Below are 24850 nucleotides of genomic sequence, written 5' to 3' on the forward strand. Positions count from 1 at the left end.
ATATATGACTTTGGTGTCATGAGATATTTATATCTCAATTATCAATATCACAACATTCATAGAGGTTGTTATAAAAAAAGTGGTATAATTGCCACAAAAGACTAAATGACACAGATATTAACAACTATAGGTCGCCGTACAGTCTTCATCAATGAACAAAGTCCATACCACAGAATGTGACAAATCATTGCACTGTATCTATGTCTATTTATATAATTGATATGCAACTTTTAATAAGTTCTGTATCAGGGACTTGAAATTACAAATAAAATATATCGTCTAACGCCTTACCCATTTTTTATAAGAGGATACTCATAGCTAGCTGAGGAATAAGATTGAGGTTTCACTACACAGGAATGCAGTCTCATTTTATAGTTGTTATCTGTTGTTTGTGTTTTAACGTTGACATATATATTTGCACCAATATAGAATCCCGGATATATGTTATTCTGTACGAAGGGATGTTGATCTTTATAGAAGGCTATTATAACACTTTCTTTTCCTGATCCTGAGGTATTGTCCACATTTCCCAACCCTCCACGGAAAGAAGCAGTTGTTGAAAGTATTTCGTTCGGATTGAAATTAGCAGTTGCACTGTCTATCTTCGATAGTTCACATTCAACATCTATTGTCCAACGGAAATGACGTATACCTATCGGTTTAGGTGAACTGTACTCTAGGTACATCAATCGATTCTTATATAAAACACTGTTCACTTTATCCTACAAAAGACAAAAAATCAATTGATCAAAAGGATTGCTAATTGTGTTAACTTATAAAATCTGTTTATTAATTAAAAAAAACATTTTTTAGTTGTATTAAATTTGAAAAAATAAATACGCAGCGTTTTATGCAAAGTTATAATTAGAAGCTTCAAATATCAATTATAAAGCATAGCGCGCAATTTATAAGAGCAGCTATTCCATGACCGAACTCATCATACATACCAGGATTGAAATTTGAAAACCAGACTCGCGTTTTGTCTGCAAAAGACTCATCAGTGACCCTCGAAAAAAAAAGGAGTTAAAAATGTAAAGTACCAAGTTGAAGAGCATGGTGGGTCTAAATTCCTAAAAGCTTTGTCAAATTCAGCTATCCGTTCCTGAAGTTGGAAAGTCTGCAGTTGGTATTTCAAACATTTGAAGTTTAATAAATATTTGATTTATTATTATGACCATATCAATGATAATTCATGTCAATAATCAAAGGTGCCAGTCTTATAATTTTTAAACCCTAGGCGCGCGTTTCATCTTCATAAGACTAATTAGTGACGCTCAGATCAAAATATTTTAAAAGTCAAACAAGTATAAAGTTGAAATAGCATTGAGGATTCAAAATTTCAAAAAGTTGTTGCAAATACGGCTAAGGTAATCTATGCCTGGGATAAATAAATCTTAAGTAGTTCGAATAATTCTTACTTTTGCAAACGGTTAATTTATATAAGAAGATACCATATAATTGATCTTCATGTCAACACCGAAGTTCCCTCGGAGACGAAACGTCCACCAGCAGTGGCATCGACCCAGTGGTGTAAATAGTTATCAAAGGTACCAATCTTATAATTTTGATACGCCAGACGCGCGTTTCGTCTACATTTAATTTTGACTACTGGGCTGGAGATTTCCGTAAGAAAAAAAAAACACCAACATTAGTATCAACCATGTAGTTGTATCTTAATTATCATTGAAACCAGGATTCAAATTTCGAACGCTAGACGAGCGCTTCGTCTACACAATTTATGTTTCAAAGTTAAAGACTGAAGATTTGTTTTGTATCGATACCGAAATGTAGCAGAGATTATTTTGTTATGTTTTGTCTCTCCTAATGAATCATTATTTGTTATTTTGGCACCAGATCTTCTGGTTTTGTTTTAAGTGCTTTGAAGAAACATTCGATATAGTGATGTCTGCATATGGAAAAATATCATAATCATTACAAGATGCTAAGCCTGTTGTAATAGAGCAAGAACTTTTAAAAAAATATAAAAACTGTACTACCTCTCGTTGTGTTCCACATTCTGTGTATTTATGAGAAAAGATTATCGTGTCATCTCTCCATACACCAGTACAGCTCGCATCAGGAAAATATATTAATTCAGGAATAGTATCTGGGTATAGTTTTTTCATTATTGTCATGTTAACAGCCATATCCCATGAAGCATGTCCACATCCTATCTTAATAGCATCCTGTCTTTCTAAAGCTATGCAAAAAAATTATATCTAGCAAATGTCTTGTGCACTTCACCATGTTCACTATGAAAAGGAACCAACAGAAAATCGCCAGAAAAAAATAAAATTTCCAATTGCTAAAAAACAAAAGTCTTCATCTTCATTTTAATTGAGGTGAAAGTCGAAAAAAGAACAACGGTAACTGCTGACGTTCCAGATACAAGACAAGCATGATCAGATATATAAAAACAGACACATGACACAAAAAAAAGATAAAACACATTTAGAAACATCTGGATTGTTAACAGATAATATAAAGGATTGATATCAATTTTGATTTTGAAAGATTATTTGTAACAGTTTGATTCACTTGGTCTAATATTTTAAAATGAAGCAGTAAATAAACAAAATATCAGTAAAAGTAAACTGTTAAATTGGGACATAAACACGATTCAACAACTACTTCTTGTCATAGCTTCAAATGAAGTTATATTACTCTCTTGTTTATGCAAGATATCGAAAAACAAAACGCCTAAATTCCACCCCAACTCACAGTTCAAGACATAAGTTTTAGCGGAATACTTTTTGTGTCCTGGACGCAACATTTGAGCATTATATATATAGACTGACAGAAGATATGCAGATTTATTAACAAATTAACGACTATAAAGAGAAACTAACTATTTTAAATACTATCATATTACGACCAAACTTGTTAGATACAGAAAATCCCTGTATTTGTCATCGATGGTAATTCAGAATTATACGAATATTTCTGATGATTTAGTTAATGGTAAAATATTTTATATACAGCTAGAGTATTACAGTATTAAAATAAAATCGGACAGTTTGCTCAATTGAAACACAATTTTATTAAAATATCGTTAATTTGAAAATATCTGTACATTTTCTGTAACAAGATAAACTATTGAAATCATTAAAAACACGAACATATAGGTAAAATTAGCCTAAGCAATATTAAGCACTTCGTTATATGTTGGTGTTCTATTCTTCTATTCTCTCCAGCTTTGTCATTCATTTGGCTATTCAACTGAATTGACTCGAGAGTGACTGACATATGAATTGGATGACGACCAAATGCGCGTCTGACGTTCTAAGATATTAGAAGGGTATATAAATAAAGGCAACAGTAGTATGCCGCTGTTGAAAATCATTATTCGATTCAGATAAAACAGATCCGGGTAACCAACTTAAACCGAGAGAAACGCATCAACTATAAGAGGAAAACAACGAATCAACAGAACACTGAGGTGCAACAAAAACAGAATGCAATATACATAGAAACCAACTATAAATTAACAAGTGCCATATTTCTGACTTGGTACAGGACTTTTTAAGAAAAAAAGGTGGTTGAACCAGGTTTTGTGGCTAGCCAAACCTCCGTGCGTTATATTATTAAATATAATAATGGTAATTGTAAAAATACTGCTTAACGAACAACAAAGTATAAGATTATTCTTCTGTCTCCATAAATTGTCGGTATCACTTGGAAAAATGTTTCAAAATTGCAGGGACAACAATATTATGTAACTATCACAATCAAAACATTGATAACATTCACTAAATTATCAGAAATATCTGTATTTCTGAGTTTTAATCGTTGACAAATAATGAAATGCATGTCTACAACGACCTTGTGTTCAACCCTCAAGTCAGTCAGATTTTAAGCAAAATTTGAGTATCGTGTGAGTTGGCAAACTACTAACACTGAATGTATAGAAAGAACTTGCAAGGTGCACGACATATTAAAAGAAATAAGTCTACTAAAATTTTGCCGATCTCTTTAAACTTAGCTTATCTTTCAACGCTTCCACATACATATTTGTGATTGATGAAGATTTGGTTCATTGTGGTTTAGTAACGATAAGTTTTTGGTACAGCTCGTAACTCAGCTAACCAGTTAAAATATTTAATACAGACTTCACATTATAATTTTCCTTCCTTGCAAATTGATAGCAACCCGACCTTATATTTTGTGAACATTGTCTAGGTAGGAATTGATGTTGATTCAGCCCGTAACTAATATCAAAGCTTTTAATAGAAGCCTGTATCATATGCCCTTGATATGATAATATGACTTTGTGCCAAAAATAAATTTACCTTTCCATGTTATCCTATATCTATCATTACACTTAGTGTTTTCCTTTGTATATCGGATGAAAAACTCTTTGCCCACCACCATATCTATAGGTGGAAAATATCTAACATGTTGGAGAGCATTTCCATAGATGCCTTCTTTGATCTGCAATATATGAACCAACATTATTATTTGCTTCTTCTTTTTCGTGTATAACATTTTGAAGCGAATGAGTAAAACAATTTTTTAAATTAATTTCTACTGTAAGTGTCAGAAAATATTAAAATGTAAATTTTTAAACTTTCTTTTATTGTAAATACAGTTGGTTTTTTTTTCAAGATTTTTACACTATTTTGATCTTTAAAAGAAATTCTCAATTTTTGTACGCTCGTCTTATGTATATTATTATTTTTTCCCTTTATTTCCCTTCAATTATGCTAGAATTATGTTTAGTTATGTTATAGATAATAAATATTTGAAAGTTTTTCTAGTCGCAGAACACACCGAGGGTTGTCATAATTGATCAAATGAATGAAAGACCATGTGGAGGCTTTTATAACTATGAAATGAGCGTCACTGATGAATCTTATGGATACGAAACACGCGTCTGGCGTACTAAATTAAAATCCTGATATTCCTTTCAAATGTGTCCAGGTTTTAAAACGCCATACTGCTGACTTAGAATGTGAAATAAATCTCACTAATTAATTTAGATATAAACCTTAAAAATTATTATTCAAACACAATACAAATATAACTGTAACTTCATGAAGTAAGACACAAATGAACTGTTACCATCCGATAACGGTGTATGAAAAATTTAAGACACTTTGTGAGCAATTTATTGTACCAACTTCGTTTTTGGAAACAAGGGAAGGGTGCTATGCTTTTTTTCTATTTGAAATTACATTTCTCTCGCGGAAAAGTGAATATTTTCAACAATTTTAATTAAATCGAATGAAATCTTCAAATTTTTCTATTTGCATTTTATCCTTTTTTAGTTGTCTGTCCATTTTCAACATGTTCAAAGAAAATAAAAACCAATTTATGTTTCGGTTATAAAATACAATGTTAAGAGGTAAATAATCTGAGGTATTTTTACTGCATTATTATGTAACTTTGGTTTATATTCATACCTCAATACTTCGATGGTCTTGAAAATGCTGTATGCGTAAATCTTCTATAGATAAAATATACGCAGTATTTGTTGATATTTGTTTTTCCGGTTTTATCACAAAAATACAGTCCTTTCGATCCGAAAAGAAACTCGGATAGTTTTTGGATGTTATTTGACCTGATTCTGTTGTAACCTCTTCAAAGCAGTCTATAAATATGAATTACAAAATAAAGCATACATTATTATCATTTTCTTTCAAGCCTCATCAAATACTGTGAAATATTTATAATTCGTATATTTTAACAAATTTGATTCGTTCAGGGATAGTCACATGTTAAACTATATTTTCGAAGGTAGAGAAAAAACGGCGGATAGCAAAAAGCATATTAAACAGCAAAAACCATATTTAACAGCAAAAAAACATATAACTAGGTTATTTTTAGAATATCTAAAAACCGATATACTTTGTGTCGTCATGTAATGAATTTTATGATATTGTTAAACGTTTTGATACAAATTATATCTGTGATCGATTATTTGACGAAAACAATCCTTCAATATTTAAGATGTAAAAAAATGGAAAAAAAATGTAAATGAAATTACAACTAATATGTTGTTATTGTCTAGGAGACAATATGATATCTATAAAATGACGATTGTGATGCAAAATATGATAAGAAACTAATAATATAACATATATAGCATTTTTATGAGGTCAATACAGGATATATCGACCCAAAGAAGTATATCCTTGTATCGACCTCATACAAAGGCTATATTTGCATAATATTTGTTAAGCTATTACAAAAAAATATGGTTTCATTATGTGTAAAAATTTCATAACAGGATAGATTTTAATATAATGTTTATACACCAGTGTTCTATTGAAGTTTATTAGAAAAAGGGTAATATGCTATATTATTTTTTGAAATAAAACTTGCATTGAAAATAGGCTTTTTTCATTGGTCGTTGATGATATATTATTGATTCTGAATTTTAATCTCCCGTGTAACCTCGGCTACCTCTAGTATTAAAATCTTTCAAATGACAAATTTAAAACAAAATAAAAAATAAGTTCACAGTGGAAGACATTTCATCATATCGGACGAAAGTATTTGAAAATATAAATTTATCAGGCAGGTATGTTATTAACTTTAATATATAAACAGCAATGTAGATACGCTATGAATGAAAATGTACAAGGTTTGAAGACCTTTTGTCCTTTATTATTCTTACTTTCATCAGTAATTCTATCAACCTATAGATATTCCTTTTTTCGATAATTTATGCCTATAAATTTTGATTTTTGGTGTATTAACGCCACTTTTAAGCACTGCATTTAGGCTATTTCGTGGCGGCCAGTTTTTATTGGTGGAGGAAGCCGGAGTGCTCGGAGAAAACCACCGACCTTCGACATGTTCGATAAGAAAACTGACAATCCTAGTCAATTGATTGAAGTTAAGTGCAACCGCACGTGCAGGGTTTGAACTCACATCCACAGTGTTTACTAGCTATTGATTACAGTAGTAACTACTTAGCCCAATCGGCCACCAATGCTTCTTTATGTCTGTTACTGTTCATTCATCAGTCTTTGATAAACTATACCATCATATCGCCTTTCATTTCATGGAGTTTTGCATATTCCAAAACAACGTTCGATTGGGTAATCTACCACATATTAATGCGCATTTAACTAAAAGCATTATAATATAAAAGGATTGTTTTTTATGTGATAATCAGTCAGCCTTCAGTTATTGGAGTGAACTTATTATTATTTCTAAAGTTTTAGGTGCAATTTATTTTTCGTTAATGTGGAAAAATCATACCGACACATCTGACGCCAGCGTCTTCAGTATGCATACATGATCCACTTTCTTGAATATTACACTGACCAATATGATCTTCCCAGCCTGCACAACCTAAATCTGATATTACTTTTGGTGTATTTCCTTGGCCAAAATATGCATTAGATAGTACCACAGGTGTAGATGTTCTGTATAATGGAGATGATTAGAATATAAATGAACAATAGATTAATGTATATATCACATATTACAATACAAGAAAATGAATACACATCTAATATTTACATGAACTGATACGTATTCAATAAATCGTTTGAAAATGTGTGTATGTTGACAGACTTACACATACCTAACGCCAAGAGAAGAACATATTGCTTTTGAATCGTAGCTATTCCAACTAGAATCACACAAAGTTTTCCATTCCCCGCCGAGAAAGATTTCTACACGCCCTTCGAACGGATTAGTTCCATTTTGTAGCCGGACCTGAATTCCACCTGAAATTATAATTAAGCACGCTTCACAATGTAAACAAGAAAAATAAGAGTGCTAGGAAAATAAAACTAGTTCAATAAAAAAATCATCACTTGAGTGAGTATTAACTTCTTGATTTGAATCTCTGTTTATTTGTCTCCTGTATTTTTGGTAGAGGGAACTTAATTTAACCCTATTCCAAAAGTAACCAAAATGAAAATGAGATGAAGTGATAATGTATTTCATGGGAGGAATAATGTCCCATAATCGATAATTTAAACTACACTACACTCACCACGCATAGTTTATCCTAACACCATTCTATTGGTGTAACCTTCAAGTAACGCTGTCATTTGGTGTATTGTAATTATCTTTCAGAACTTAATAAGTTAGACTAATAAATCGTAAACATGGTAAACCTGACATGTAATTTTCTTTTCAAAAGCAAAATGACAAATCGTTATCTTAAATACTTTTAGAATTCAATCCGCATCGAATTGCATGCAAAGTAAGGTCCATTTTAATTCCTGAATTTTGAAGCATGTCTTACCCGAACAGTCTATGCCAACAAAATCTGTAGAACAGTTATATACATCGTAATATCCTCTACACATTCCTATATTTGATTCACTTCCAGTACAATTTAAATCCGACAAATATATGGGGTAGTTCTTCTTATTTGTTCTAAATGAAGTGGAGCTTTGCCCAAGTGACCTGCAACCATAATTTGAACTTACATATTGTTTTTTAAATTTCTCTATTTTTCAATCATATATGTCACACATAAATGTTGTGTCTGTTTTGAGTTTCATTTGGGTGCACTCAATCATAGCCTTCTTTGCATTTTTGAATTTACGTGTATTTTGTGAAATTTTAATTATACACTCGTGGTGCGGTGTTGAATGTGGGTGCACTCAATCATTGCCTTCTTTGCATTCTTAAATTTACGTGTATTTTGTGAATTTTTAATTATGCACTCGTGGTTCGGTGTTGAATCATATATTTCACATAATAAATGTTGTCTGTTTTGAGTTTTATTTGGGTGCACTCAATCATAGCCTTCTTTGCATTCTTAAATTTACGTGTATTTTGTGAATTTTTAATTATAAACTCTTTTTTTGCGGTACCCGAACTCGTTTCATTTTGACAACTTTAAGACAAAAAAAAAACCCCATGCCCTTATCAAATGGCAAATAAAATCTCGAATAACTGTCATCTTCCTGTCTTTTAACAAGCATTTCCTGATGTAAAAAATGGTGGATTAAGCCCGGTTTGATGACTTGCTAAACAAATTTACTTGAATAAACGTCGCATATTATTCCATTACTAGTATATTGATAATATTGTATATGCAGTAAAACAGAAATGATATGTAAAATGTCAGCAGTCAACATTATTAGATATAGTTCTTATCAACATGCAGGATCTATTGTCCGACTAGTGTACTTTTCTCAATAACATTAAGGTGGTACCCAACAATTTCACTAAAATTAATTTGGCTCGTTTAATTTTCGTAAAATTTTGACACTTTAACAAAAATATAAAACTTTTAAAAATTTTGAACCAACCGTTTTGTCAGAAAAATTACACTGGTTATATAGCAATTTAACAAACACCAATTTTGATTATTGAGAAGCTTAATGTTTCTTTTACAACACAACGTAATTAAAACGTTAAGCTGACTTAACAGAGTTATCTCCCTGTAGTGTTAGGTACCACCTTAAGTGTCAGACAGGACGGTTTAAATCCAAACTCATGACCCTGTGTCTCTTAGTAAGCAACGTAACCGTAACTTGTCTTCTGGTTTTATATCTAACTTAGTTCTGATTTATCTTTTTTTATTTATTTCTTTAATTTTTTCTTTGGTACTTTAATTTGGATCTTTTTTTAAAAGAGCAGATAACTCATATTGGCAGAATGCATTTAGATTACAAGGCTTCATCACACACAACCAAAATTATTAAGGACAGCACAAGATATGAATCTTGGTGTACAGTATGCAAAACATGTAAGTTATATAAATCACTTGGGACAGACAGCAACAAATATAAGAGTGTAATATATGTGGCTATTACTTTATTGACAAAATTTGTGTATGTATATCAATGGCATCCATAGTTGTAGGTTACGTAAACTGTGGGGGATTAGCAAATAAGGTAAAAAGATTAGATATTTTTTCAATTTGTAAGAAACGTTATGATATTGCAGTGTTGGTTGATACTCACTGTTGTTTAGAAAATGAAAATAAATGGCTTCAAGAATGGGGATATACAGGTAAATTTAGTAGCTATTCAAACAGGAGCAGAGGAGTAGCAGTCTTGTTTAAGAATTCCTTTGAATTTAAAATAAATAATGAAATTATAGATAATAATGGAAATTTCATTATTTTAGATATTACTGTTCAAGATTATAGACTAACACTTGTAGCATTGTATGGTCCAAATGAGGACTGTCCTGAATTTTTTCATTCTTTGGAAAGCAAAATTTGTCTTTTTGAAAATTCTTCAGTTATAGTTGTTGGAGACTGGAATGTAGTACAAAATTATAGTCTTGATACTCTGAACTATCAGACTGAAAATAATCCCAGAGCTCAAGTTAAGATTCATGAAATGATGAATAATTTAGACTTATTAGATATTTGGAGGATACAAAATCCTTCAGTTAAAAGATATTCTTGGAGGGGCCCTAACAAAAAACAAGGACGTCTTGATTATTTTTGTATTTCTTCTGACTTAGAGCCGTTTGTTGTGACATCAGATATTGGGATTAGTTATAGATCTGACCACTCACCAGTGAGGATTGATCTCAAATTTATTAATCAGATCAGGGGAAAAGGGACTTGGAAATTTAACAATAGTTTATTGAAGGATATTGATTTTATTAAAAAAGTCAAGCATGATATTACAGAGGTTATTTCTGAATATGAATGTGATCCAAATGAAGATCTTGAAAACCTTGATAAAGCATACAAAATTGATAATCAATTACATTGGGAAACTATTAAAATGAAAATAAGAGGCACAGCCATTTCTTGCTCTTCATTCAAGAAAAAAGAAAAAGACAAGATGGAGAATATGCTTTTTGGAAAATTAGAAAAATTAAACAACCTATTTGCTTTAAATAATTCAGATGAAATTAGACTTGATATTGAAAAGGTTGAAACAGAACTTAAAATTTTAAGAGAAGACAAAATTAATGGAATTATAATAAGAGCAAAGGCAAAATGGCAAGTTGAAGGGGAGAAGAATACACGTTTCTTTTGTAATCTTGAAAAAAAACATTATACAGAAAAAATTATATCAAAATTACTTTTGGAAGGAAATCAAGTTATTCAAGATCCAAATGCTATTCTTAGGGAACAAAAATTATTTTATGAAACTTAGTACAGAAGTTCTAACCCAGGGGATGAGGAGAATGCCACATTCATGAATGAAAATAACCCCTTCTTAAATAAACCTAGCAGAGAAGAGATTAATTCCTGTGAGGGTCAAATTACCTTAAAGGAATACAGTATTGCCCTTAAAAATATGAAAAATTTTAAAGTCACCAGGCATAGATGGTTTTACTGTAGAATTCTATAAATTTTTCTGGAATGACATAAAATTTCCACTGGTCAATTGCCTGAATGAGAGCCTTGAAAAAGGAAAATTCTCAGTAAGTCAGCGACAAGGGTTAATAGTATGTTTAACAAAGGAGGGAAAAGAAAAACACTTCATCAAAAATTGGCGTCAAGTTACTTTATTATGTGTTGACTATAAATTAGCATCTGCTTGCATAGCAAAGAGATTAAAACCTATACTGCAAAATATTATAAGTCAGACACAAAAAGGATTTTTAAAAGGAAGATACATTGGTGAATGTGTAAGAATTATTGCAGATCTGATAGATAAACTAGAAGAAGAAGATATTCCAGGATTATTATTACTGGTTGACTTTGAAAAAGCCTTCGACACGGTCGAATGGTCCTTTCTTGAAAAAAACTTTAGATTTTTATGGGTTTGGTCCCACACTTTGTAGATGGATAAAATGTTTTTATACAGACATTACCAGTACAGTTACAAATAATGGACATTTATCAGAATTTTTAATTTGGCTAAGGGGGTTAGGCAAGGGGATCCTTTATCCCCTTATCTCTTCATCCTTGTGTTGGAACTACTTAGTGCAGCTTTACAATATGACCCAATTGTTTCTGGTGTCACAGTAAACGACTCTGAGTTTTTACTAAGTCAATATGCAGATGACTCCTCTCTGATTCTGGATGAAAATGAGGAATCTCTTAAACAAGCATTGCACATTTTTGATAGTTTTGCTGCCTGTGCTGGTTTGAGGGTAAATGTAGATAAAACTGAAGCCATATGGGTTGGCTCAAGATTAGGCAGTAACGAAAAACTGTTACCAAATAGGAAATTATCTTGGAATACTTCAGGAAAGTTTAAACTGTTGGGAATTCGTTTCAATCTCTTAAATGAGGATAAAACTTTAGAAAACTATACAGAAAAAATTAAAAGCATGAAAAGCCTTCTCAATTTATGGTCATACAGAAACTTGACATATATTGGCAAAACCATTGTTATAAAAACTTTGGCTCTCCCACTTTTGGTACAGGTTCTGACAGTCCTTCCAAATCCACCAGTTCAGGTTATACAAGAAATACAAGGAATTTTCATTAAATTTTTATGGGATGGAAAACCAGACAAAATAAAAAGGAAAGTTATTATTAATAATTATGATGAGGGAGGTTTAAAGTTCCCACATATAGAAAGTTTTTGTATGTCCCTTAAAATGTCATGGCTTTATAAATTGCTAGATCCTTTGAATATTTCTCCCTGGAAAATTCTATTATTGAGTTATATAGAAAAATATGGAGGGGATAAAATATTGTACCTGACAAAAGAGGGTCTGGAAAAAATTGCAAAAAAGTTAAATCCTTTTTGGAGGGACATTTTTCTAAATCTGGCTAAATTGAAGCCAGAAAAGGTGAAAGATGAAAACAATCCCATTAATATCCTGAGTCAACCCATTTGGCTGAATATTAATATTAAAAGATGTGGAAAGCCATTTATTTTTGTAAATTATTGTAATGATGGTATATTTTTTATAAATGATTTAATCTCAGAAGGGAAAAACATATTGACATTTGAGCAGCTTAAAACTCAGTATGCAGTTAAAACCAATTTTGTTGAATATTATGGTCTTGTTAGTGCAATCCCAGATATCTGGAAGAAAACAATTTCAGATCATGGTAGATTAGATATTATTGAAAATGATATTGTAGAAAAACTCAAAAATGATAAAAAAAAACCATGTAAATATTTTTATCAATTATTTCTAGAAAAAATTAAAGAAAATCCTTTAAGATCACAAAATAAATGGTCTGATGATTTATGTGTTAAGATTGATGATTGGGGCAAAATCTATTCGATGGCATTTCAAGCAACAAAAAACACTTTTTAACTTCAAAATTTTCAATTCAAGTTATTACATAGAATTGTATACACAAACTCTTTTCTTTATAAATGTGGTTTAATAGAAACAGAACTGTGCACTTTTTGCACTGAAACCAAAGAAAGCTTATTGCATATTTTTTGGGAATGTATATATAGCAAAAATATTTGGATAGCACTTCAAGATTTATTATTAAAATGTGGATTTAGCCTTAAACATATAGAGGCAAAAGATGTTATTTTTGGTATCGGGGAAATTTTTGACCCATATAATGTAGTACAACATATAATATTGATTTTAAAATTTTATATTTATAGCTGTAAAAACTCAGGAGAAAAACCTTCTGTGAAAGGTAGTATTGCATATTTAAAATACTGTATAAGAATAGAACAACATACAGTAAATTTCTTATCTCCTACACAAAAAGAATATATAGATAAAACATGGTTGCCATTACAATCTGTCCTAGGTGATTTAAATATTTTATAACTGGTACGAAAATTATAGTTATATTTTGTTGTATGTCTTGCTATTTAGAGTTGTCATATAATAATAATATCTTTAAGACCATACTTGAAACTGTACATGTGTGTAATCCTGCTTGATTGTTTTCTGTCTTTATGTCAAAAATAAACAAATTACAAAAAAAAACTTAGTTCTGACAATTTATCAAGGTTCTGTTCTAAAATGCATAGCTGGGCAGGCAACAATTGACATTCAACAAAGTACTGATTTTGTCTTTACAAGTTTTACTAAAGCAGTGTCTTTTCGTGCAGATGGTGTGCAGTGTCTCCAAGGTCTTTGTTTGTCTTTTTCAACATGCATGAGTCATTATTTAGCATTTGTACATGGTGGTGCGATAAACATTCTGTTTATTAAGCTATGAGAATGAAAAACACATATGTTATTGCCAAGGATCAAATATGCCAACATGACTTTCCGCATTATTGGAAACAAGGTAACGACTATAAGGAATTAAGATCAGTTAAGGATTGTTTTGAAAGCTAAAATGATTTTGAAATGAAGACGCTTAGGTTTACACAAACCTGTATCCAATAGTTTTGCAGACAACTTCGTTTGCATCTGTTTTCCAAAATTTCCAACAAATGCCTCCCCATCCGTCGTAGTACATATTAATCATTAAATCACCCTTCCATGGGCCTGGACCATTCATCAGTTTTACTGTGTTTCGGTCTATTTAAAAAAAACATCATATGTGTTTATTTAAACAAGGATAATGACATATCATTGTGTTGTGTTTAACTTAAACGCTTTTTATATTTGTGTTTGTCGGAGACAGGATTATGTTTAATCATGCAAACGAAAACAAGTTTCATGAATAATGTTTTTTTTTTAAATTAATTTCGAATGCATAAATTATTTATAAAGGAACCGAGTACATATATATCGAGTCCGACATATATATGAAAAAACTATTTGGAATGCATACATCAATTATAAACCAACCGGGTACATATAGATCAAGTCCGACATATATATGAAAACTTTATTTGGAATGCATACATCTATTATAAAGCAATCAAGTACTATAGATCGAGTCCGACATTTAAATGAAGCCTGGCCATGGTTATACGCTTTCATGTTTTTAAGTCGGTGTTTATCAACTGAAAGACTTCAGTAACCCATAGCATAAATGTACGTAAAATAGTTTAAAGACAAGATATGCACAATTTAATCACACTTTACAAATTCCATTTAAACGGATTCTTATCATCATCTAATCGACGTACACCCCACACCTTATTTCATTTTACACAATTAATTGCTAACAATTGAAGAGAGAAAAGAGTAAAATCTCAAAAATACTGAACTCCGAGGAAAATTCAAAAAGGAAAGCCCCTAATCAAATGGTAAAATCAAAAGTTCAAACACATTAAACGAATTGATATCAACTGTCATATTCCTGACTTAAGGTAGCACAATACAAAGATTTGTTCACTCCCAATTAGACAACTTTAAACTGATGTAATTCATTTCATCCTTCTTTATATTTTATAAATGAGGTACCAAAAGAAAGAAGAAAGATTAATCTTTCAAATTGTGATAATTTCATTATGACATAATTATTACATAATCAATTATTATGTAATTAGTTGCTATATTGTGATGTCCACACTTGAATGAATTTAGCTTCTTTGTTCTTCATAGCATCCCGAAATATTTTATAGATTCTTGTACAACACAGCTTGACCTCCAAAACTGTGTCTCAGATTTCCAAAAACATCAATAGAACAAATTTTATGCCACATTGAATTTAGTGATCTCTTATGAATTGCTGTTGCAAACTTCATTGAAGATTTATGAGAGAATGAAATACAATAGGAAAAATCTGAGACACAGTTTTGGAGGTCAAACTGTGTTGTGCAAGAATCTATAAAATATTTTGGGATGCTATGAATAACAAAGAAGCTAAATTCATTCAAGTAATGATATCACAATATAGCAACTAATTACATAACAATTAATTATGTAATAATTATGTCATCATGAAATTATCACAATTTGAAAGATAAATCATTCTTCTTTCTTTTGGTACCTCATTTATAAAATTTAAAGAAGGATGAGTGGAATTACATCAGTTTAAAGATGTCTGATTGGGGATGAAAAATCTTTGTATTGTGCTACCTTAATACAGGCATTTTCTTATGTAGAAAATGGTGGATTGAACCTAGTTTTATAGCTAGCTTAACCTCTCACTAGCTTGTATGACAGTCGCATCAAATTCAATTATATTGACAACGATAAATGAAAAAAACCAACAGACTCAATAGGTTAAAATGTCTAAAATAGAGAAATACAAATATGACATTTAAGAAATAGTTCATGGCAGCCGCAGATTTGTTTTAATTTTACCATGGGTTGGGCATTTATAATCGATTATTCAACCTGAGCGTTAGCGAGAGGTAAAATACGAAAATAAATACCCAAACCATGGTTAAATGAAAACAAATACACAGCTGACATGAATTATTTCGATTCGAATAGGACTAATAGGTTAATTTTGTAAATCGTGCAAGCCCTATACATACGATACTGTTTTGGCTGTTCCGATTTACCCAATTTTGATAATATATATAATATTTTATAATTCAATGATTTTATTTTTAATCACATTGTTCACTTACATATTTTCTTCCAATGTAATTTTATTCATCCTGATGCGTACAAGAAGCTTTTAAACGCCCGGTATTTACATTTGATTTTTTGTTTACAGAAACTTACTTGTGACGTCACCTTGTTTCGTTGCCATGCTAAGACAATAACATCATTTCGCGGAATTTTCGTTTTATGAAATTTTACCATGAAAATAAATAGAAATCGACTGATTTGTTAATTTTGTTGTAGAATAGAGATACATAAATTGTTTTTGAATCTTTGCCTAAGTAAACTGGGGGTTTTGATGTCGAAAATTGAGTATATCTGGTGGTATAAATAAGTTGGTCAGAAGGCGGAACAGCCGTTTTGTGTATTACTGCGTTTGCCTTTAAGATAGATATATTGTGATTTTACTGGTTGACGATAATAGTTCGTCATATAAGAATTATATAATAAAAGAGACTGCCTACGTTATTACTGGCTATCATATTAATATTGGTTTTCAATAAATAATGAAGTTTTTATTCAAAGTTATACTAACGCGACCAAGGCTAAGGTTTTTCAAAGGTTCAATATAATTGATGACATCTTTTAAACAAATTCCGATTGTATAAATATTGATATTGCTTTTGTCAAGTGAACGCTGCGAACGAATTCAAATAGGATTCATATTGTGTCGAGAAGATAATATTTTACTATATAGAAACGCAAACAACCAGATAATCGATTAATCGGTATGTATTTGCTTATTTTGCATGACAGAACCAAGTGCTTTCTTTGTTTCACCAGGAAACCGGAAGATGACTTAATAAGTTCGGGTCAAACTAAATCAATGCTTTTCATGCATTATGATGTTGCTGATATGTCCGGGTCAATGTTATTAAGGCCAAGTCAACGTATGTGACATTAAAACGTCGTGATATGAAATTTTATAAAGATCTGCACAGAGTGATACAGACAGTGGGTCAATCAATTATCAGTTGCTTTTCAATTGTCATATTATTATTAAGATCATTGTCAAGTGTACCTTTATTTGTTGAACCACATGTTACACCTGCCTCGTGTGATTGAGCACAATGATGGTATCCGTAATAATCTTCATGGTAAACGTCACACATTCCAAAACTTATATCAGAGGTACGGCAGGCAGGCCGCATGAACCACAGTTGATTTGATGATTGTCCAAACCATGACTGCTGATAAGCTGTAGCAGATGTACTCCTTTGAATGAAGAAAACATTAAATCAATTTGTAAGCATAAATAAAGTTATACTTGTATATATAAAAAAGGGAATTGTTAGTCACTGTATATAAAAGTTATATGACGAGATAAAAGAAATGGCATATCTGTCTTTAGAAAAATTGACTATCAAAAAATGTTTTCCGTTCTGTGCCACTCAAATCACCCAAACAGACAAATTAAAATGAAGAAAAAAATTAAGCATTCAAATTAAACTAAGGTACTAGTACTTTATAGATACATATTATTGACTTAGTTTACTTTCGTGAATATTATTATACCTTATAATATGTGCTCGTGTCAGATTTCAATAAACATAATATGTCAATTTCTTTTGTAACACATTTCGGCTAAGTTTTATAGGGTGTATATCTCCCAAGTCATAAGATATTCCCGTGCTTGCATTTCCTATCCTGATTTTCTTGATAAAGGGTTGCTGCTCACATAGAAGCTATTAAACAAGAGTTTCAAATGGTGAAGTTAAAATCATCCCTTCAAAAATTTTACGGACGCCATCACAAGTTTGTTGGCCATTATGGAATAACCGTTTCACAAATGATATCAGATATGTTCCTTACGTCGTAACTACAATCCCTTTCCCTTTCATAGATATGACCTTCCGAATTAGACTATTTACCGGATTTGTTATAACATAAGCAACACGACGGCTGTCACATGTGGAGCAGGATCTGCTTACCCTTCCGGAGCACCTGAGATCACCCCTAGTTGTTGGTGGTGCTCGTGTTGTTTATTCTTTGGTTTTCTATGTTGTGTTATGTGTACTATTGTTTGTCTTTTTGTCTTTTTCATTTTTAGCCATGGTGTTGTCAGTTTATTTTCTTTTTAAATAAAAGTTTTGTCAGATTTTTGGCATTTGAAATGGTGAGTTCAATTAAAATATAACAAGACAAATACTTCGCTTCTTCATGTTGGCTTTTCATTATTTTGATGCTTTTTCACGATTTTTTAGCGCATGTTGTATATTCGAATTCCGGTTGTTAATTTAACTCGGGACGCTTCTCCTACCAGTTTATTTATTACTGACTGCAAATTTCGAGACATATCATATATAAGCTTACCAGTACCCCAATGATTTACAGACTGCTGAAGCATCATACCAAGACCAATTTGTATCACATAGTCCAATCCATTCATTGTTGTATTGCATCTCTACTCTACCCTCATTGTCATGTAATCCACCAGCTAATCTCGTAGTTAGATTTGCTTAACAAAATAAAATGTTGGAAGTAGATACTATCAACTTATGATATATAAAGTAAAATAGACACATGATATGTTTGTGCCAGACAATTATGTTCAGATGAGTTAGATATTGACAGCATTATTTGCACTGGTATTAAACTGATAACCGTAACTGGAGTTACGACTATCCCAATATGGCGACGGAAGATATGGGTAAAATCTTTACAGTCAATTTTCTCAAATGTAGCATGTTTTGTTAATAGTCACTCAGCTGCAAGGTTTTTCTATACCATTACATCATATTTGAATCGTAACGGTGCACTGGAATTGTCTAAGCGCTTTGAAAACTGCCGTTGAAAAATTCGGAATGATAATCATTATTCGGAAAAAAAGATAATCGTAATTATGGTATCAAAATATGAAAAGATAATCGTAACTGGATGGTGTTTTATTGATATTGACACTAAAAACGCATTTCTGATAGCTTATGATGACATATGGTGATGAATTAATCACGAAAACGTTCCAATATCTTATGACATTTCTTTTTGTGTATATATTATATATAGTTTTAATGAAAACCGCTACACACTAGTGTTTCATGAATTTGGAAAAGTGAACAAACTTCAAGAAATTTAGAAATGGGGAAAACACGAACTACATTAAAATACAGAAAACTCCAAAACATTGGAATGTCACAAAATATGAGAATGAGCGAAGATGCAATTTTAAAGGAAGTAATGGAATATGGCAATAATTTTAAGACTATACGCGCCATTTAGGTAAGGCTTTTAAAAACAGTAAAGAAGAGTAACAACAGAAACATATATATATTGATACTGTTCCTAGGTAACAATAAATAATAGAAACAATAAACTGGTACCATCCACCCTGCTTAAAAAAACGTCTTAAAAGACATGGGTATTTGATCAAAACATTTGAATTCAATTTTTAAAATCATATATTATATCAGTGTGCAACAGGAAAAAAAGTAAATCCACGGGGAAAAAGTATGAACGGCTATTTTAACCGGAATTAAACATTTAAATCTAAAATTAAACTATAAAAAAAGAAGAAAATGTGGTATGATTGCAAATGAGACAACTGTCCACAAGAGACCAAATTGACACATACATTAACAACTATAGGTCACCGTACGGCATTCAACAATGAGCAAAGCCCGTACCGCATAGTCAGCTATAAAAGGCCCCAATATGACATGCAATGTAAAACAATTCAAACGAGAAAACTAACGGTCTTATTTATATATAAAAAAAAAAGAACGAAAAACAAATATGTAACACATAAACAAACGACAACCACTGGATTGGGACAGGCACATACATAGATAATGTGGCGGGGTTAAACATGTTAGCGGTATACATTTTTATAATAACATGAATAGGGAAAAGGGTAATATGAACACTCATATCCACCGATAAAAGTGTCAACTGTTAAATCTGATAATGCAGCTACAAAGTTATTGATGGAAACTTTTGTTCAATTCGCGCAGAATTTTAGACTAAACGTGATATTTTAGGCAAAACATATGGCATATTAAAATGTGGTATACGGGACTTTCATTTTGAGCAATGAATTGAAAGGATTGCACTTTTTGGGTATGGGATATTAATACCCCCCTTTTCTCCCCCCCCTAAAAAAAACAACCTTAAACGTACACATAACATTGAAACTTTGAAAGAAATCAAAATATCTACTTTCCACAATAATAGTTATTAAAGGTGCCAGGATTATAATCTAGTACGCCAGACATAATTGATACGACAGCTACTTCATTTTCCATATCTTATATAGGTGCATGTATATATTAAATGGTTATGCATAGTGTTGTAAGTTATAAATCGAGATATACAAGTAAATTTGTCCTAGATATTAACCTGTAAGTTTCTTCATTTATTTTTATTTTGTGTTAATCTCATCGTTTAACCGGACATTTGCATTTTAACACACAAAATACCATTGAAATGCTGAAAGACACATTTGTTATTTTTCAGTAACTGTTATCCGATAAAGAAATTACGATTATCAAACAAGAAAAATGCCATAGAGTAACGATTATCATCCCGAATTTTTCAACGGCAATTTTCAAAGCGGTTAGACAATTCAAGTGCACCATTACGATTCAAATATGATATAATGGTATAGAAAAACCTTGCAGCTGAGTAACGGTTGACAAAAACATGCTACATTTCAGAAAAATGACTGTAACGATTTTACCTATACCTGCCGTCGCAATATTGGGATAGTCATAATTCCAGTTACGGTTATCACTTTTATACCAGTGAATTAACCGATGTTTTAAACCCTCGTTTATCATGTTTATCGATGTGAAAGACAAATGAAGGCTACTAAAGTAACTTAAAAAATTCAAAAGTAGCGAGACAGGTAACATCGACACGATAGGCATCTCCTGCTATTTATGCAACATCCACCAAGCGTTTCACTCAGTCAATCGGGAAAAGGGGACAATCAGCTGTCCAAATGAGATATAAGAAGACATGTTATGAGTGCCATTGAGACTCTATAACGAAGTCACAATTTGTAAAAGTAAACCATCATAGGACAAAGTACGACATTGAACACGGGGCCTTAGCTCACCCCGTATAGCAAGCTATAAAGGGACCCAAATGACTAGTGTAAAACCATTCAAAGAGGACAAACTTCGGTCTAATATATAAAAAAAAATCGTAAGGGTTCCACGGAACCCAGTGTCTCGCCTACTTTTGCTGTTAATCGCAGAGTCAACAAAAATGAGGAAAAACATCAATAAAAATTTCCCTCTCGATACTGTCTTTTGATTGAAAGAAGCTTCCAAGTTTGGTAAACAAATCCAGGATAGTTTATGAATCTAATAAATGTTTTATAAACTATCACTGCAGACTGTATGTAATGTTAACTGGAAGAAAAACTAAGTCCATTTATAAGTAAAATACGAAAAAAGTGATTTTTTTTTTACAAAATTTACTTCTGAATAATATCTTATGATCAGAAACAAGCTTTTGTCTAAGTTTGGTAGAAATCAAGGATAGTTTAAGAAAATTATAAAAATTTTAAAAACTTAAACCACAGAGTGAATGTTTTGTTTCTGGCAAAAAAACTAAGTCCATTTATAAGTAAAATACGGAAAAGTGGAAATTTATTTTTACAAAATTTTCTTCTTGATACTATCTTATGATCATAAACAAGCTTCCGTCCAAGTTTGGTAGAAATCAAGGATAGTTTATGAAAGTTATTAAAATTTTAAAAACTTTAACCACAGAGTGAATGTAATGTTTCCTCGCAGAAAAACTAAGTCCATTTATAAGTTAAATACGGCAAAAATGGAATTTTATTTTTACAAAATTTACTTCTGGATACTTTCTTATGATCATAAACAAGCTGCTGTCCAAGTTTGGTAGAAATTCAGTATAGTTTAAGAAAGTTATTAAAATTTCAAAAACTTTAACCACAGAGTGAAAATTTGTGGACGCCGCCGACGACGACGTCGACGACGACGGAATGTAGGATCGCTTAGTCTCAAAGCACATATTAACAAAAACAAGTGAAAATACACTGAACGAATACATTTGATCTTTGACACAATCTAAATACAAAATTAATAAAATAAGGGGGATGGATGTAAAACAAAATCAACAAGACAACCATAACCTTGGACACAATTCCGCCAACGAAAATAACGTGCACAGGTAAATACAAATAAGTCTTTAATAAGGTATACAATGAAGTACAGATATATTACAAAATAGATAATTTTGTTATTCATAGTACGAGAACAGAAGTGACAATTTATCTCCATACCAAACACTTATTAAAGGTGTAAAATATTAAAACAAGGGATACGAGATAATAAACAAGTAAACATTACATATCAAAATGAATTAAAATTGTATCAACAGGTCGATTCGACACGAAAGAATGATTTGAGAGCACTCGCAGTTACTGAAATATATTTGATATTCATATTAGTAAAATATGCAGGAAGGCATCTCAGCAACTAAATATTTTGAAACGTTTGGGAGCTCATTTGAACAAACTAAGTAAGCTTTCTATTTTTCATCCATTTATTTTGTCAAATTTCAATTTCTGCCCTCTGGCATGGCATTTTTGTGCCTAGAAAAATAAAAATAATAGAAAAAGTGCAAGAAAGAGTACTTAGATGTATGTACGAAACCCAATTAAGCTCATATCAACAGTTGCTTGAAAAGGCTAAGATGGCTATTGGAACTTTTTATATAGTCAATAAATTAGTTCATGTCTGTTTATAGTAATATACTAGATATACCACATGTAAAAACTACACAGGTTGGTAAGAACGGATTTTAATTTGCAGCTGCTACTCTGTGGAACAGGTTACCTGACCATTTTGGGACTGAAAACAGTTTTCCCAATTTAATAGAGGTATTTTGTATCATTAGGTTGTATTTGTTCATGTCACAGTCATCAGAAAACACATTCAGGTTACGACTTACTAACGATTTTTCGAGAGAACAAACACAATAATCACTACTTATAGTGGAGTGATAAATCACGAAAAGGTGCTTATTTTACGAGTTTAATGGACCGGCATACCTGCAGGCTGAAAATTATATTTTTGCAAAGCCAATAGATTAATCTAACTTTTTTGCCCGGTCGTAGACATTTCGTACGGTGCAATTTTTTTTGAGAGTGAAAAGAAAATGAATTTTCGATATTAACTTGAAATGTATTCCAAAAACATTTTTTAACATGATTTCATTTTTATAATCCACAAACTCTTAATTTTGGATTTTATTAAGAGAGTAACAACACATGTATATTATAAAATGAAAATTTGTTCTATTGAACCTTATTTTTAACTTTTTTATCCCCTTTGAAAAATACATACTCTTTTTTTTATTTGAACGGAGAGGTTACAAAACTTGTAATTAATATCTTATTGATATATTACAAAGTTTTTTATGTGAAAAGTAATAAAACTTCATTTTCTAAACTTATGAGACCAACTTCAGCTCATTCGGATGAGTATATCTATATTTTTAGCAATTTATAAACATTGCTATGAAATTCATTGAATTTCCGGATTTTTAATTCCTTACCGATCAGCAATTATATGCTGTCGCCCAACAGGTGAAATGGTCTATGCCGGATGTTTTTCACTCCCATATAATAAGACTCGGTGGATTTCATGGGCTTTCCTGTTTTATAGCAACAGTTGGTAAGTTATGGGCATCAGCTGGGCTCTCTGACTTACTTGTAGACTCTGGAATTTATGCTTCAAATACAGTTTGATCAAATGCTAGTTGGTAAACAGTTTAATCGTGGTGTTCGAGGATTAACATTGGCCTATGAGGCTCTTATGGTTCTTTTTTTTAAGGCATTCTTTAATTGATGTAGAGATGGAAACCGTATGAAAACGATTCAATCAAATGTGTGGAAGGTGTTCCTTGACTGTCATAGCTCATTTGCTGTCCCCAGCACACCACAAAGCACTGAAGATATTGAGGAGTTCTTCAATGTTTTTGAAGAACATATTTTACCTTTGTTTGAAAAATTCAGAACACATTATTGTAGAATATCACCAACCTTTGCATTTTGGATATGTTTCTTCAAGCAGTTGAAATATTGTTACAGAATATAAGAGCTGAACGGGATAGTTTGTGGCTTTTACATTTGAAATCAGTGTCTGCAATGTTGCCATACTTCTTCATAACTAACCGGACAAACTACGCTAGGTAGACTCCAGCCTACATTTTGGATATGTTAAATTTACCAGAAACGGTTAAGTCCTCCTTTTTGTCAGGTGAGTTTGCAGTCAGACAAAAGCCTGGAACCTTTAATGGTATCTGGAGTGACATGGCCACAGAAAAAACTATCATTAAATATTCCAAAGGTTGTGGCGGCATTGTAGGATTGACAAGAAAAAAAACCAGCATTACTTTGATGGATGCTTACAAGGCATATTCTTGCGCATTTCAGTGCTGAAATGAGAGCAAGATCTGGATTATCGACCGACACGAAGAAAACAAACCAACAGCAATGAATCGCGACGAACAAAATGTGTCTGATTTGGTTAGTTATGTGCATTCAAACATGACTGACCCATTTACATTTGTAACATCACCGATCATCCAAAATACTTGATGAATATTTCTACAGGGATGCAAGCCTCAAAAGACGTTCAAGATT

At 31.5% G+C, this 24850-nt stretch overlaps 1 protein-coding gene across 2 annotated transcripts in view; it reads right to left on the minus strand.

The window, feature by feature from the left end:
* LOC139494665 (scavenger receptor cysteine-rich type 1 protein M130-like) overlaps nt 1-24850 on the minus strand; it is an 86927-nt gene that overhangs the window by 2903 nt on the left and 59174 nt on the right. For both annotated transcript variants that reach the window (XM_071282827.1, XM_071282826.1), the window contains 10 exons: nt 18541-18685; nt 17249-17442; nt 14151-14298; nt 8210-8373; nt 7538-7682; nt 7210-7376; nt 5403-5590; nt 4290-4431; nt 1998-2200; nt 292-722 (listed from right to left, as the gene is read on the minus strand). In XM_071282827.1, coding sequence (XP_071138928.1) covers nt 292-722; nt 1998-2200; nt 4290-4431; nt 5403-5590; nt 7210-7376; nt 7538-7682; nt 8210-8373; nt 14151-14298; nt 17249-17442; nt 18541-18685 — 1927 coding nt within the window. The remainder of the gene's footprint in view (nt 1-291; nt 723-1997; nt 2201-4289; nt 4432-5402; nt 5591-7209; nt 7377-7537; nt 7683-8209; nt 8374-14150; nt 14299-17248; nt 17443-18540; nt 18686-24850) is intronic.

This window comes from Mytilus edulis, chromosome 11 (assembly GCF_963676685.1).
Source record: "Mytilus edulis chromosome 11, xbMytEdul2.2, whole genome shotgun sequence".
Lineage (NCBI taxonomy): Eukaryota > Metazoa > Mollusca > Bivalvia > Mytilida > Mytilidae > Mytilus > Mytilus edulis.